This window comes from Leuciscus leuciscus (genome assembly GCF_965113295.1).
Source record: "Leuciscus leuciscus genome assembly, chromosome: 7".
Classification (NCBI taxonomy): domain Eukaryota; kingdom Metazoa; phylum Chordata; class Actinopteri; order Cypriniformes; family Leuciscidae; genus Leuciscus; species Leuciscus leuciscus.
Genome location: NC_138731.1, coordinates 21,934,651 through 21,951,258, shown reverse-complemented (window position 1 = coordinate 21,951,258; position 16,608 = coordinate 21,934,651). Strand labels below are relative to the sequence as shown.

Sequence of the window (16,608 nt, the reverse complement as noted above, 5' to 3'; positions counted from 1 at the left end):
AGCAGTGAGTGACAGATTAATACATTTTGGTTGCAAAGATAAAACTGCTGTATATACAAAGGTATTCAAAACATCTGAGATTCTAAATCTAATTTAAACCTGAATTTTTATTCTACTTTTATACAGTAAAGGTCTGAGACCATTAGTCTGGAAAAAAACAATGTAGTGATGTACATTCAACTTTTGTATCTTCAATTTAAGTAAAAACATTTTATAAAAACAATTTAATACAAATTCAATTGAAAAACAATCAATTTCATTACTGGCCTTGGGCCTTAAATGAATACAAAGGTTTAGTTTTTTTGTTTTAGATATGGCAATGAAGGTTTTGTTAACATTTGTTTGTGCTGCTAGTCATCATAACAAAATAAATGTGTCTACCTGTGCTTTAGTGTAGTCATACTTATGAGGGTGTTCCGCCATGTATTTTCTGAACGTGTTTCGGGTATCTTTTTCAGGAGCAACAATATACGGAGTCTGTCCTTTCTTATCCCTGAAAAAGAAATGGACTTCTATTTAGAATTGAATGAGCCATCTCACCACATGAAAGCTTATTCATGCAGTATGTTTTTATTGCTTCTAATTGATTATTATAGTGATTCTGCATGTGCGCACTTGTTAGCTGGATCACTCCCTGCATCCATTAACAGCTTGATGACTGATTTCTGTCCGGCTGCGGATGCCACATGCAGTAAAGTAAAGCCTGCTGAGTCAATGGGCTTGTTGAGAAGACATAAAACCCTTGAGGTAGGATTCTCTTCAGTTTTTCTCTCTCCTCCATCCTTTTCCTCTTCCTGGTCCTCTGGTAGTGTCAGGAAGGAGCGTAATGATTGGATGTCCCCTGTTTTACAGGCAGTGTAGAGAGCGTCCCTCAAACTGTACTCCCAAGACTCATCCACTTCATCTGAAAAGACAGTAGGAAAACTGTGATGCATGCAATTCTCAACTTAAAGGGGCAATTTCATATTATAATGCCAGTCATGTTTTTGCACCAAATAAATGGGCCATGTTTCTGTGGCATAAAGGCTTTTTGGCAACTGTGGGTTGTTTTTCGGCTCCAATATCAGTGTTTTACCTTCTTCTTGCTGATGTTTTTTGCCTTTGGGTTTTCTCCTGCTCCTTGACTTCCTCTGAGTTTCTTTAGAGTCGCCTTCACCTTCCAGTTCCCCTTCTTCCACAGTTTCATCATCTGCCTTTTCTTCAGTTATATCTCTGTTGCTTGAGTCTGAAGACAATAGAAAAAAATGTATATAAATAAACTTTTCTATCTTTAATAAAAACTTTTTATTTTTGTTCTGCAAAGGTTGTTACCTTCTCTCTTCTCTTTCCGTTTCCTCCTTTTCTTCCTCTTAGGCTGTACCTCATGTTCTCTGAGGTCCAGAGTTCCCAGTGTCACCTCCACCATCTCTAGCGTTCCTGAGTCTTCATTCTCTGAACTTTCTACTTCACCCTCTTCTTCCTCTGCAGGCACTGACCAAAAAAGAGCGCTTAAGTAATTTTTTTTTTTAGAAACACAGCATTTAAGACACAGTCAAGTGTTAAGACGCACCATTAGTGTTTGGGATTGGATGACTAACAGGTTTAGGAGTTTTCTTCTTCAACACTCTCTTCAATGGACCGAGAATACTGGAGATTTCTGTGTCTTTTTCTGAAATTTAACAGGCATTCATTTTAAAATGAAAGAAATTAAAAGATTGTATAGAAAAATCTATTACATTGTAGTAAATCTCAACGTACGATAAACATGTAGAGTTGAGAGCAGATCAAAGACTCGCTGTACTTCACTAAATGTTGCTCTACGTGTGGCAAAAGGAAGTACGCGGACTCTCTGATCTTTTTTGTCCAATGGTGCTCCACGACCTCCAAAAAATATGGTCTTGTTGTAACTTGGTGCTCGTAGGAAGATGGCACTTGTCTCCTTCAAGTACTCAGCCCAGCTTTCCAGAAGATCATGAATATCCTGGTTAAAATAAGCATGCATGTACATCAATAGAGTGCAACAGTGAATTTTCCCATTTATTTCTCTGGGGATAAAAAAAAAAAAAGTCTTGGTACAAGAGTTATGAGACATGAACCAAGCCAACCTGCTACGAGGTGAATCATAGCATTACAAACTTTGGTAACACTTTATTTCTATAGTCCACTTTAGACATTCAACTAACTATAAGTAACTTTGCAGCTACATGTCAACTAACTGTCACTAGAGAATTAGTAGACTGTCTGCTTAATATATGGTAACACTTTATTTTGATGGTCCTCCAACAGATATTCAACTGACTATAATGAACTTGGCAACTACAAGTCAACTTATTCTACTAACCCGAACCCTAACACCTAACCATAACCTAACAGTCTACAAATACTCTAATGAGACTTAGTCAACATGTAGTTGAAAAGTTACTTATAGTTAGTAGAATGTCTAAAGTGGACTATCGAAATAAAGTGGAACCCAAACTTTTATTTGAAGCAAAAAAGTTTTTGAAAATCAGACAAAAAGACAAAGGTACAAGAATGTGTACTTGACTGCTTTAGTGAGGGAAAGAACTACAATCCCACGAAGCATTGCAAACAGCATAACTGAATTAAAAGTGATCGAGAAATATAAAACTACTTGTTTAAAAAAGTTGATTGTATATATAAACAGTATATTTTAAATTTATTGCAAAATATACACATATAGACAGTGCTACAAGGGAGTGGGTGGAGCTACACAGCAATTTTTGCATGTATTGATTGTTGTGACTCTGGTGGAATTGTGAAATTGGTGGAATTTTCTGAACATCATCATGGGTAATTTTGGGTTTTTACCACGAATTCCACTGTTAAACACAATTACTTTAAAATAAGTTGAAATAATGTGGGCTGATGGCTTCAAAAGCAGCAAATACCACCGATGAACAACCTTGTAGCTCACACAGTAGGGCTGTCTTTAAAGGTTTATAAGTTATTGTTAAAAATCAATTTCCCTATGAAAATTTGTTTGAGTTTTTACTTCCAGAACCTGACTGTTGCACTCTATAACAATTACACTCTATAACAATTACACTCATACATTATGTGGCAGTAAATGTTATTCAAGCTTTTATACATAACAAAGGGTGTAAATTCAAAATAGACATTTATATTAATGAAAACACTGGATTCGTACCTTGTGCATCGCTGCCTCATTGTAACGCCTGAGGGCTGCCCCTGCAGATTTAGGCACATGGCTGCGGTTCTGAGAGTCCCTCAGTCCCTGCGCAGTCCCTCGCTTCGCTCTCACTGTGTACCGATGGAACGTCTTGTGCTGCAGAATCTCTTTTCTATACATTACACAAATCAATTTGGGAAAAACAATTTATTAACTTTTTAAAATTTATAAAATATTTGTGCTCATAGAAGAAATTTAGAACTTTTCACTGACCCCTTAAAAACCGCTCCAGCAAAGTGTCCACCACCAGTCATCAGAATGACCCAAATAGTGCTGTTTGATATTTTCAATAAAGAGGAAACCGAGTCTTCATTGTCCTGAAAATGAAATATGATAATAGAATTAGATGAGACAGAAAGAATAGAGTGCTGCAACCTAGTCCTAATTTTGGAACTTCCCATTCCATTGTCCTGAAGTCAATGGGTTTTTTGGTTAAATGTCTGAAATAATCTCTGCGGTTAACACAAGCTTAAGATATTTTCACGCTTTATTCTATGACATAAAATACATCAGTAATACCACATTTGATCATTTTTAAAGCTTTTACTTTTCTTGAAAAAGGTGGTTGCCAGTAAGTGGCTAAATGTGACAACAAAGTTTGTTGGGGACATTAAACATCACGTCAAAAAGGTAAACAAACATCTATTGAGTGGTCCACTTTTACAGCCTCTGCACTCTTGGTATATGAAATGGACTTATTCCTATTTTTGAACTGTCACCTTTGGCATATAATGCAACAAGGATTGCTAAAGTCAACAGATTTTATTAATAGACCAACCAATCTCTGTGTAAAAATAAAAACAATTATGCTGCCATCTTTCTAAAGCCATTTCCCCCTCCTGTAATTTGGCTCAAAATCTCAGGTGAAAATGGTTTTATTTTGACCCCCGCTCTACAAAATAGTAGATTACTCTGTAAATATTCTTCTATGGCATTTAATACTTTGTCTTTCATCACTATTTATGCTAGTCTTTCTTTAGAAAAAAATATTAAAGGGGACATATCATGAAAATCTGACTTTTTTTCTATAAGTGCTATAATTGGGTCCCCGGTGCATCTACCAACCCAGAAAAGGTGAAAAGTGACAACCCAGTAACTTTGGATTTGGTAAACCTTTCTTTGCAAGCATGTAAAACAATAAGCTGATCAGATTTCGCTCCCCTTCTGACGTAGGAAGGGGATATTATTATAATATCACCGCCCCTTAATCTGCACGTTTCCACACCCAAAAAGGGGCAAATTTGACAAGCCATAATAAATTATCTGGGGGGTATTTTGAGCTGAAATTTCACAGACACATTCTGGGGACACCATAGATTTATATTACATTTTGTGAAAAGGGGCATAATATGTCACCTTTAACAAAATCTAAAAATTTAGCAGGGGAAGTTTCTGAAATTAGATTGATTTGACACTACTTTTAAATCAACCCTATTGGCTTTTTGTCAGTGTAAACATTATTTGTGACCCTGGATCACAAAACCAGTCTTATGTTGCACGGGTATATTTGTGGCAAAAGCCAACAAAACATTGTATGGGTCAAAATTATAGAGTTTTCTTTTATGGCAAAAATCATTAGGATATTAAGTAAAGATCATGTTCCATGAAGATATTTTGTAAATTTCCCACCTTAAATATATAAAACATTTATTTTTGTGAATGGATGCAGCACTATCGCCAATAGAAATGGACAACTTTAAATGCGATTTTCTCAATATTTCGATTTTTCTGTACCCTCAGATTCCAGATTTTCAAATAGTTGTATCCCGGCCAAATATTGTCCTATCATAACAAACCATACATCAATGGAAAGATTATGTATTCAGCTTTCAGATGATGTATAAATCTCAATTTAAAAAAAATTACCCATAAGACTGGTTTTGTGGTCCAGGGTCACATTTGAACTAAACTGAAGTGAAATTGGTAATTAAGTGTTTGTAAATAATTTTTCTCTTCTCTCCTATCACTTCATGCCCCCAAAAATGCCCCCCAAAAATAAATAAATCATTATTCACCCCATCATTAAAAATTCCCCTGAAAATAATAATCTGTTCATTGGGGATTCGTCTTGGTGAAGGATCTGGCATAGATGAACAAATCTGAGAAATTATGGCTACATTTACTCACTCTCTTGCTTTGCAGAACACAGCGATACAATGAGAGGTACTGTCCCTGCATGTTTTGAAAGACTATTTTGGTGGAATGTCGACATGGGGACTGATCTGTGTCCAGAGCACTGTCTTTCTCCTCAGGGGCTACTTCATCTCCAGGATCTTCATCAAGATCCTCATCCTCACTGTCTGAGTCTGAACCCGAAATGCTTGAAATATCGCCTTTTGACAAAAAGAGAAAAACGGAAAGATTACACTTATGCAACTGGATGACACAAAAGAGTTTCTCATTGAGGTCATTCGAGCATTCACAAATCTACCTGTCCCAGTCTTCTTCTCAAACTCCTCCACTGTGACCGCTGATCTTCCTTCCAGCCGCTGTCTCAGGTTAAAGCGGTGATAATCAAGTTTGTAATGCTCCATCTGATCAAAGATTGGGGATGCATTAACATACATATTACATTTCTTTCTATCCCTCACACAAAGCTATCATGTGGCTTTAAAAGATTTGGATGGCTTTTATGGTACTTTTACGGTGCTTTTTGGTCACCATTCATTTTCCCTGTATGGAAAAGTGCAGAATGCTTAATATTTCTTTTTATGTTCCACTGAAGACGTGAGTTTGGAACAACATGAGGGTGGAGAAAATATATGCAATAAAAATATATTATATTATATATTATATAAATATATATATATAAAATCAATAATTTATTTATATATTTATCCATTGTTTTTAATATGATTATTTCATTCACATTGCTTCATGGGATTGTTTGGGATTCCAAACCCGTAAGACTTTCATTCATCTTTGGAACACAAATGAAGATCTTTTTGATGAAATCTGAGAGATTCCTGTCCCTCCATTTACAGCCAACGCAACTACTACTTTTAAGCTTCAAAAAGTTCATATAGAGATTGTAAAACTAATCCATATGAATTAAGTGGTTTATTCCAAACTTTTCTGAAGAGACTTGATCGCTTTATATGATGAACAGATTGAATTTAGGCTTGAATTCACATATAAACATTCATCAACTCACACATAAGTTTTGGTAAATGGAAGCTCAAGCATGTTCGCTTGACGTGCAAGAACCAATAAGGGTTAATCCTCATGTTACGCACCACATTTGGGCTTCCGCAGGAACCAATGAGGTTAATTCTCGTGTTACGCAGCACGTTTGAGCTTCCACAAGAACCAATGAAGTTCATTCTCGTGTTACGCAGCACGTTTGAGCTTCCACAAGAACCAATGAAGTTCATTCTCGTGTTACGCAGCACGTTTGAGCTTCCACAAGAACCAATGAGGTTCATTCTCGTGTTACGCAGCACGTTTGAGTTTCTGCAGGAACCAATGAAGTTCATTCTCGTGTTACGCAGCACGTTTGAGCTTCCGCAGGAACCAATGAGGTTCATTCTCGTGTTACGCAGCACGTTTGAGCTTCTGCAGGAACCAATGAGGTTCATTCTCGTGTTACGCAGCACGTTTGAGCTTCTGCAGGAACCAATGAGGTTTGTTCTGGCGCATAAAGCAGGTTTGATTGAGCTTCTGTTTATGTTCGCTGATCAATGTTTAAATGTGAATAAAAGTATAAATTCAATGTGTTCATCCTATGACGTGTTCGTGTCTCTCAACAACCATAAACAAATCGCATCAGCTTTGACTTTTTACCTGCTCCTCGCGACTCTCAAAACGACACTGACAGGACAAGCAGAACATCCTGTCAGACACCTCTCCGACAGATACAGTCTTTCCTCCAGCATCTGTGAGTGTTATGAAGTTTATGGTATAGATTTAAACACCTGTCAGCAGCTGTATGTGACATCATTAGAGCAGTCTGACTCTCTCACCCTCACTGGATGTTTTAGCAGCAGAGGGCTGGGGAGGTTCAGGGTTGCTCTGCAGTCCAAACACTTCTCTCAAACCTGCGGTCACTGTCTGATCAGCGCACAGCGAAAACACACTCCGCAGCTCCGGGGATGCCATGATTCAGTCGACAGAATAAACCACCACCACTATCACCTAAAATACACGAGTGAAAGAGGGAGAGAGATGGCACGTCATGACAGCGAGAGAGAGAGAGTTAAGCAAAACACAGGACAAACATTGTGAGTGACCTGACCTTTAGTCATTACACTAAACATCCGAAGAATATGGACTGCTGATAAAACCAAAACAATGTCCATGTTTTCTCTCCATTTGACAGCCGCTTCTCTACCAGAGTAATGCCTGATTCGGCGAAATATAACACTGAGCTGCTGTCTCTAAATTTAGCTAAATTAATTATAAATGGGTTAAAAGTAAATGTATTTATTTACCTTTTTGGCAAAAACATCGGTCCTTTACGGTGTGACTTTATATTTTCAGTACGAATAAGCTGACATGAATCATATTACATCACACGTGTTAGTGCTCTACGGTGGCCGTGAAGTGTCATAAAACATTCAACTCAGTGCATTAGTTCAAAGTTTATAAGATGCTTGATGCCAAGGAAGGCATATTCTGATATTAAGGTAGCAATATATTTTCATGTAAATAAATCTTAAATAACTAAAAATAGTAGCCTAAGTGTGATTTTAAGTCAACATTAATTGACTTTCATATCTTCATTCTACAAAAGCCAGAAGAAATTATTAAATATTATCTGTAAAATATTTATTTGTATTATATTGTTAGTGTATCGTATTCAATTTCCGTTTTTTATATGTATTTGCATTTGGTTTTTTGAACTAAAAAAACTACTGTCCCAAAGTTTTACATAAATAAAACTTCCACTGAAGAAAGTCATACCAGTTTGGAACAACATGAGCATGAGTAAATGATGACAGATTTTTTTTTATGATGCCTTTAAAGTCACCATGAAATCAACATTTTTATTATTTATGCACTATTGAAGTATTTATATTAAATAATTTATCCATGCACATTATTATAAAAAAAATGTGTGGCCTCATAATCTTTCATCAAAATAACTTCCCCCCTGTCTTACAGCATCATCTCTTCTGATATGTTTACTGGTATGAGGGGGGCAGGACAACCTGTCACTGTCACCCACATGTAGGGTGACCAGACGTCCCGTTTTTCCAGGGACAGTCCTGTGTTTCAGCTCTCTTTTTAGAGCTAAATTTTGATTAAAAATCATGTATCATCTTTCTTAAAATGTATTTTTTCCTGACCGATAGAGCAAGTCTTCTTTCACGCAAGAATAGCCAAATCAAAGGTAGCCAATCACATCTTGGTATATTTTGAAGAATAAAATTACCATCCAATCACAATCGTCTCTTGATAGTGAAGGCATGATCTGATGTAAGTGTCAGTGATAGAGAGCGCGGAGGAGATCAAGTCCAATGCAAAAATGTCAAAAAGAAGAGTGTGTATATTTAAAGTTTAAATTATTAAAAAGGGGTCACTGTCAGAGCAAAGTAAATTAAGATGTGACATGACATCACAGCAATAGCAAACCACAACCATCCAATGAATTCTTGATGGACAAAATCAATCCCCACCCAAAAATAAATTCTTGTTCGAGAAGCCGCTTCACTCATATCACAATAGGGAAGAAAAACTACCACAACTTCTGTGTCATGCTGACTTTAACATTCTTTTATTTTTTTTCTTTGAACTGTTACCCTGGATGTGTCTCCAGACTAAAGTTTGAAAATTCAGCACATCCATTTAAATTTATCATTGCCAAAGGACAATCTTTTGAATCTTGAATCATTACAGCAATGACCTTCAATGAACATTTTAACTGTGCTTAGAATTCTTGGAAATAACAAAAGTAGTAAGAAATAACAAAAATACATGATGTAAAAAGTCACTATAGTTTTACATCTTTATTGCGGCTTAATTTTACTAAATGTCAAAAATAAATGTTGAACACAAAAGATGTGTTCACTTCCGTGCTCGTCTTTTTCTCACTGGCTTTTCAGTAGACTTACTGGATGAGGCTGGTTTACCTTGATTTTCACCCTGTGAAACTGGAAATTGAGATCAGTTAAAAATCAACACATACACATTAGTCTGCCAGTTCAGTACCTGCAGACTCCAGAAATCTAGAGACCATGATCCGTACCTTCCTCTATGTTTGAAGAAGCTTCCTCCAGTGCTTTCGTCAGCTGCTCACGTCTGAGCTTCAGATTACGCTCCTGCTCCATCAGGCCGCTTTTCTCCTCCTGCAAACTTCTCACAAGAGCTTGCTTTGACTCCACAGAACTGTAACAAAATGGCTTTGAAGAATCAGATGCATCTATGGACAAGGTCTTTAACCAAATTCGTATTAGATCGAAAACTAATCCAAGCAATAACACAACGTATTCTTTTGGAAGGATCAAACTGAACAATAGAAATACAGAGGGCTGGTAGATCAGCTCTGTTACTGGATGGTCATACCTAGTCAAAGTGAATTCTTCTAACTGACTGGCGAGACTTTTCTTCAGCTGCATGAGAGCGTCCAGTTCAAGCAGTGAATTCCAGAGGCCTTCATCCACCTGGACCATCATCATTATCCTTCGGTCCATCTCCTCTCTGCTAAAGTAATATTAACCTCTGAGCCGATTCATGTCTACAATAGAAAGGGCACCTAAAGCCCTGATGCATGCAGCCAATTACTTCATAAATTATATAATATTATTCATTTTTAAATAGGCAAAGTGCTTCTGAACGATATTAAACGTTGATTTGGTTTGTTCTTAAGGTAAAATGATGGCATATGATTTTTCTACTAGGTTTAGGACATAAATATCTCATGCTGAGTCTTCATTTCAGATAGATAATGATGGTATAGTATTAATTATAATTACCATTTGTTAACATCTTTGTTTACTTGCTCCACCTCGTCTTTAGTAAGCTGTAGTTCAGTTTTGGCATCATCGAGTTGTTTTAACAAATCCTGACAGCGACAAACAAAACAAAATAAAACGTGAGTCACGCAAACGCATATGTGAAGTTCGTACTAATTACCGAGGATAAACCACAGACTATAACAGTTGCGAGTCTCACCTGAATTTCCGTATCGTCTTGAAAGATGAATTTCTGAGAAATTAATGGGGTCTCCATTACAGCAAAGTGTGTTTACTCCCACACATACCAATCGCGTTTTGTACCACACACGTATCCTTCTAAATAATTTCCGAGGAAATCTGATTGGATGATCAACATACTACATTGCCGAACTTTATTTTAGCCTATATATTCTTCTATTCAATTAAAACTGAAAAAAGGCATTGTATTTTTACGAGACCGATAGTAATAAATTATCGGATCATCAGAATGATTGCAACGTGGGACACATACAAACATGAACTATAATTGAAATGTTAACAATAGAATATAAACATTTACTTAGTTCAAAGAACTTACACTGAAGTTTTTTGATGTCCGCCTGAAACGTGGCGCTTATGGAGCCCGGATAGCTCAGTCGGTAGAGCATCAGACTTTTAATCTGAGGGTCCAGGGTTCAAGTCCCTGTTCGGGCGGAAAAAAGTTTTATGTGATGGTGGAACAAATAAAAACACCTAACTTATATGAAAATAGTACTTAAGTATGTGTAAGAGCATGTGACAATTAAAAACAGCGTAGAGAGGAAAAACAAACATTTGGTTGGCCACCGAGGTTACACATTATGTAACAGGAAGCTGGCGAAGAGTACTTAAATAGCAGGCAGCATGAACCTAGACAGCAAACCTCAGTGCACTCATGGAGTACACACTGCTTCTCGTCCTCCTCTTCTTCTTCTTAGCAGGACCATGTTTATCCCTGCCTGCTCAGGTAACTGCATAGGAGTCAGTGTATGTGCTGTTTATATTAATCAAAACCACATATTTTAATACATTTATTCTGCAGATTTCCTCTCACTCGAATTTAGGAGCGAGAAGACAAAGGAGAAACTACGCTGGTATTTTGTATTATATTAAATGATCATTATTCGTTGAAAATCAATTACATTTTAACACTTACATGTATCTCTTTGCCAGATGATAATGAAGAAAACGATCAAACTGCAATGGACAAGATCATAGATGTAAATGACTATCAAGGTAAAGCTTTTGTAAGTCTGTGAAGATGCGAATGATCTAGCTAATGTCTTACTGTAATATTTCTTAAAAAAATAATGGCTACTTCCAAAAAGGTCCCCAAAGAACTTTTCAGTGAACAGTTCTTAAAATAAGCATTTTTTCTTAGTGTGAAGAGCAATGTAATAATCTAAAGAAACTTTTTTTCACACTATTCAGAACATTTTGTGCAATGGAAAAGTTCCATGGAGGTCCATAGATGCCAAATTAAGAATCTTTATTCTTCTGCTCTAGGCGTCTTTTCCGTGGATGGCACCAACCTCAGAGAAGGAGATATAGCCGTATCCAGTAGGAGTCAGAAGAACTGTTTTGCCAGGAGTTGCCTGTGGACCAAATCCGTGGATGGAAATGTGTACATTGCATACTCACTCTCTCATGCGTACAGTAAGCAGGCTTTTTAATTTTCATATACACTGCCACAGGAGTCACCAACTAAGTAAATCTTATTATTTGGTTTTGATTGTTCCTCTGCACAGGCGAAGCAGACGTGAAGAACATTAAGAAAGGCATGGAACTCATTGAACAGGACACATGTGTGCGCTTCGTGCCCAGAACTCACCAGAGGGACTACCTGGATATTCAGCCCAAAACAGGGTATAAACATCAGATTTATTTCCTGAGATGCATGATTATTCTGAGTGATTCTTATCATTTTTTATGGTCAATACTGTAGGTGCTGGTCATATCTGGGGGCACGTGGTGGCAGACAAACCATTTCTCTTCAGACACCCGACTGCACCGGGTCAGGGGTCACCGTCCATGAGCTCATGCACACCCTGGGCTTCGTGCATGAGCAATCCCGAGCCGACCGGGACAAGTATGTCACCATCATGTGGTCCAATATATGGAAAGGTAAAGTAGCATTTGTATATTTCATATTCTTATACTTAAGAGTCGATATGCAATTTTATCGCTCACTTATTCTTCTGCTCATAAATATAGACAGGCTGAGGAATTTTGAAAAGTTTAAAACCAACAACTTGGACACCCCCTATGACTACGGCTCTGTCATGCACTTTGGAAAGTATGTTGACACACAGTACATTTTAAATGATAACTCAGGGATATAAGAAACTGCAATTATGTAATTTGATTCTCGGTCATTTCAGGTATGCCTTCTCTGAGGACGGTGAACCAACTATTGTACCAAAAAGGAACCGGAATGTGAAGATTGGACAGAGATTTGGGCCCAGCGACTTGGATATAATGAAGATTAATAAACTGTATAACTGTAATGTGTAATGAAATCCATTCACAACAACAAATGATCCATCACAACGCTAAAGTCTGACATTATTAATGCATTAATGCTTTTACTTCTTTTATTGTAACATTTTAACATTATATGTTTAAAGTAAAATGGCTGATTGTGAAGATTTCTTGCTAATTAAATATAATAAGTAATTAGGAACATTCTTTTGTAATCTCAACTGTAACCTGCTGTTTAAGTATATTCTGTCTTACTCTGTTTCTGACACCTTGATGCCTTAAATAAACACAATATATTAATAAACCATGTCTATATATATATATACATATACATATAATCTCTGATATTTCATTTAAGCTTTCATTGCATTGAAAAATAGTAATTATTAGGTGAAAAAGAAAATCTCCAAATGAGAGTCAAATCAGTCAAACTGTTGACAATCAAATGTTAAAAATAGTGTTCAGAATCATGATCTCAGAGCTAATAAATACGTATGAAGGCATGAATTACACAAGCTGAATTTAAAACAACCTGTTATTTGTAGTAATGCAAAAATTATATGTTAAAGAAAAGGGTGAGGGGTTGTTTATTTGCACCGCATTTTGGTATAATGTCAATACAGCACAAATGAAGAAGATGTTGAGTTTGAACACCTGCACGTTGAGCTTGGTCAGAGTGAATAACGCAAGAATCAGCAAGACTTCAAATTGCCATTGTAGTGATCGCCACCTTAAAAAAATGCTGAAGTGTCAAGAAAATACTAACTGATAGCAACATGAATGCTTTCCAAACCTTTCATCAGGGAAACGCATGAATATGAAATAATGACACGCTACGTCATGCTAACCCTCCATTTGCAACCTGGAGTAAAGATGGGTGTTACCCTGAGAGTATAAATTCTTGCTCCGAGGGCCTTAATATGCAAAACCCGATTACATCCAGAACACCATGACGCACTCAAAAGTGACCACCATTATGCTCTGTGTTGGTATTTTTGTGGGATTGGTGTTAGAGTCCTGGTCTTTACCTGTGCAGGTAAGAGTACTACTGCAGATATGTTGACGTTATTCATATCCTTCGAATAAATGTTTTTTTGTTTTTGTATTTTTTGTATTAGAACTCCTCGTTGGTCCATCAGACAAGGCTGAGGTCAAAGAGAGAATATTCAGGTAAACTGGTACTTCATGCTGAGCAGTCAAGGCTGTTACAATGAATTGATGTAAATGTACCATTCCTAACCTTCTCAACAGAGCAATACGTGGACCCAGAGGAGATGAATGCCATGGACAGGATCCTCAGAGCAAACCAACGTATGTGCATGACAGATACAAACATAGATTTACAGGGAATTACTCCTTGCGCATTAAACATGTGGTTATCTTCCTCCACCACCAGTGTCCAGAGGTTTTCCATTACTGGAGGGTGACATACTGACTTCAGGATCCCGGAGTGCCATCACATGTTTAGGAGATTCTTGCCGCTGGCCCAAATCTGTTGATGGTTTTGTGTATGTACCTTACATCATGTCCCCACTATATGGTGAGTAAGATTTCTATATTAAACTCCATAACAGGTTTTGATAAATATTTTTGGTCAAAGTTAAATCAAGGTCTTTGATATGAAATAATAAATGATAGGATTTGTGTCTCAACAGATGATATGGACAGAATCACCATAGAAACGGGAATGTTGGACATTTCCTCTGCAACATGTGTGAAGTTTGTGCCTCGCACACATCAAGCAAACTTCATTAATATCCAGTCTAGATCTGGGTGAGTCCATTGTAGACATACACAGTCACTTTTATTAACTTTCCATTTAATATTTCCTCTACAGTCTGTTCTGTATTCTTGCTTAGTATTTTAATTTTTTTATGATCATAATCAAATCTTTTAAAATTATTTATTTTTATGACAACATGATATATTAGAATGATTTCTGAAGGATCATGTGACACTGAACAGATTTTTTGAGCAGAACAGATTTTTTTTTTTAAAACCTCAACATTTTGAACGCCATTAATTTATTTACCTATTTACTATTATGCTTGTCATCCACTGTCGTCCTCATAGCTGCTGGTCATATCTGGGAATGACAGGAGGCAGTCAGACTGTGTCTTTGCAGACTCCGGGCTGTATGTGGTCAGGAGTGGCGTCCCATGAGATAATGCACGCTCTGGGATTCGTACACGAGCAGTCCCGCTCTGATCGTGACCACTATGTTTCCATCCTGTGGGAAAACATCATAGAGAGTAAGTTTTTGTAACCAGCGCTGTAATTATTGAAGCCGATGTGTTCAGTATGACAGTGATGTACGGTTCCTTTCATATAGATCAAAGGCACAACTTTAAGAAGTATGAGACAAACAACCTCAATACAGTGTATGACTACAGTTCTGTCATGCACTATGGGAGGTGAGTATCGGAAAATCTATACAGTATGCATGCATCTGCTAAATTATTAGTGGATAATCTGAAATGCATTAAAAATTTAGCCCATATAGTTGCTTAAACATTCCCTTAAACCAAAGAAATTTGCTGATGCTCACACAGGTATGCCTTCTCAGAGGATGGGGGACCCACTATCATCCCTAAACCAGACCCTTATATTCCCATTGGCCAGCGAGACGGACCAAGTCCTCTAGACATTCACAAAATAAACATCTTGTATAACTGTGGTACAGTCATTTAAATTTTTGTCAAATTTAACACTTTCCAATAACTGACATTAACTAATAATCAGCAATACATTTGTCACAGTGTTTATTAATCTTTGTTAATGTTACAACTGTTAGTGTTGTTAGTTCATGTTAGTTTCATCAACAGACGCAACTTTGGATTTTAATTATCTATTAGTAAATGTTCAAATTAACATTAACTAGATTAATAAATACTTTAGGAGTGTTTTTCTTGCATGTTTGATGTTTCTTTCTTGTGTCCACTAGGTGGCTTTGTGTGAAACATCATTTATGAAAGAGCCTTATGGAATGGACCCACCATAATTCATTGATCAACATTTATTCACCTTTCCTTTTTTTTATTTTATGATGAAATTTGGCAATTAACATCTGAAAATGTATTCATAAATATCATTAAGTTTTGGGCGAGTTTTAACCTGAACTAATCTTGCCACATAGTCAGTAAAATTTTACCATGAATTTTATTTTAGAAATTAAAAACATTCTCATCATAAAACATGTATATTCAGGTCATTGTACTGTATGTATTAATTGCATTTTAATGTATTTTTGAATAAATTAATAGATCCATACAAAATAAGCGTCATTCTATTATTTTTACTCATGGGGGAACATAAAAGATTACAAACCAGTCATATTTTGTCTCGAGTCATAGTTGTGTGTCATTATGAAAGATTCGACAGAAAAGAGAATTCAAAGCACATCATAAATGCAAACACACATCAGTAACTACCTTGGTCCAGTGGCCGGATGATATTCTCACAAGTTCCAGTGAGTGCATCTGGGCTTCTAGTGTGCACTCTTGCGTTGGAAACCCATCCTGGACAGCCTTGACCTCCGCCGCCTCTTTCTGCGAATTCTTGCAGTCACCTTTTGCTTTTCACTGTCCAGCATGAGTAAACTTCTCAGGAAGTTGAAGGAGAGGTAGAGAGAAAGATATGTGAGAAAAAGATAACAGGACCAGAGAATCAACATCATTAAAAATCTAGCTAGAGATCTAGCACCAGAAATAATGCAGTGGACAGAATATCCCAATGGCACCGTTTTAAAATGTGTTGTCTTCAGATAGACATAGCAGAGAGTGTCAAAATTTCACTCAATTCTGTTTTCAAACCCATTGAAAAAAAGTGCAGCAACTCTGCGTGTTATGTAAAACAAGTCCTACCTTCCTCTGTTCTAATCAGCTTACACTAGATTAGATTGTTCTAACCAGTGTCATGACATGACACACACCTATCTCATATTATGACTCAATACTCTCTGTAGTTCAAATAGTTCAACAAACAAACAAACAAACAAACAAACAAACAACGGTATGATTATTT

At 36.7% G+C, this 16,608-nt stretch overlaps 4 protein-coding genes across 6 annotated transcripts in view; 2 read left to right on the top strand and 2 right to left on the bottom strand.

The window, feature by feature from the left end:
* The window catches only part of ankzf1 (ankyrin repeat and zinc finger peptidyl tRNA hydrolase 1), an 8,538-nt gene extending 792 nt beyond the window's left edge, over positions 1–7,746 (bottom strand). Inside the window, exons 1-13 of the mRNA XM_082175759.1 lie at positions 7,621–7,746; positions 7,153–7,324; positions 6,974–7,065; positions 5,622–5,724; positions 5,318–5,523; positions 3,404–3,507; positions 3,149–3,302; positions 1,738–1,960; positions 1,550–1,648; positions 1,312–1,470; positions 1,076–1,225; positions 616–904; positions 359–493 (exon numbers count right to left, since the gene is read on the bottom strand). Of these exons, the coding sequence (XP_082031885.1) occupies positions 359–493; positions 616–904; positions 1,076–1,225; positions 1,312–1,470; positions 1,550–1,648; positions 1,738–1,960; positions 3,149–3,302; positions 3,404–3,507; positions 5,318–5,523; positions 5,622–5,724; positions 6,974–7,065; positions 7,153–7,288 (1,850 nt within the window). The 5' untranslated portion in view covers positions 7,289–7,324; positions 7,621–7,746. The remainder of the gene's footprint in view (positions 1–358; positions 494–615; positions 905–1,075; positions 1,226–1,311; positions 1,471–1,549; positions 1,649–1,737; positions 1,961–3,148; positions 3,303–3,403; positions 3,508–5,317; positions 5,524–5,621; positions 5,725–6,973; positions 7,066–7,152; positions 7,325–7,620) is intronic.
* Positions 7,333–12,889, top strand: hce2l2 (high choriolytic enzyme 2-like 2). Of its 2 annotated transcripts, none has more exons than XM_082175381.1 (8): positions 7,333–7,410; positions 11,147–11,198; positions 11,278–11,340; positions 11,611–11,760; positions 11,853–11,970; positions 12,050–12,228; positions 12,319–12,400; positions 12,486–12,889. In XM_082175381.1, exons 3-8 carry the CDS (start codon positions 11,307–11,309, stop codon positions 12,616–12,618), a joined length of 696 nt encoding a protein of 231 aa, XP_082031507.1. In that variant the 5' UTR covers positions 7,333–7,410; positions 11,147–11,198; positions 11,278–11,306; the 3' UTR covers positions 12,619–12,889. The 2 variants fall into 2 exon arrangements, with proteins under 2 accessions (XP_082031507.1, XP_082031506.1); XM_082175380.1 differs by lacking the exon at positions 7,333–7,410 and adding an exon at positions 10,959–11,071.
* On the bottom strand, positions 8,885–10,787 carry LOC309502836 (uncharacterized protein). 2 transcript variants are annotated; one of them, XM_082175385.1, is made up of 6 exons: positions 10,664–10,787; positions 10,304–10,443; positions 10,105–10,193; positions 9,695–9,832; positions 9,378–9,517; positions 8,885–9,282 (listed from the first exon to the last, which is right to left on the bottom strand). In XM_082175385.1, exons 2-6 carry the CDS (start codon positions 10,358–10,360, stop codon positions 9,197–9,199), a joined length of 510 nt encoding a protein of 169 aa, XP_082031511.1. In that variant the 5' UTR covers positions 10,361–10,443; positions 10,664–10,787; the 3' UTR covers positions 8,885–9,196. The 2 variants fall into 2 exon arrangements, with proteins under 2 accessions (XP_082031511.1, XP_082031512.1); XM_082175386.1 differs by having other exon boundaries at positions 10,304–10,422; positions 10,664–10,737.
* A 136-nt stretch (positions 12,890–13,025) lies between the features above and the next one.
* Positions 13,026–15,582, top strand: hce2l1 (high choriolytic enzyme 2-like 1). Its single transcript, XM_082175379.1, has 9 exons — positions 13,026–13,621; positions 13,704–13,755; positions 13,837–13,896; positions 13,982–14,125; positions 14,241–14,358; positions 14,659–14,837; positions 14,918–14,999; positions 15,138–15,262; positions 15,530–15,582. The coding sequence occupies exons 1-9, from the start codon at positions 13,535–13,537 to the stop codon at positions 15,541–15,543; spliced, it is 861 nt and encodes a 286-aa protein (XP_082031505.1). The 5' UTR covers positions 13,026–13,534; the 3' UTR covers positions 15,544–15,582.
* The last annotated feature ends 1,026 nt before the right edge of the window (positions 15,583–16,608 follow it).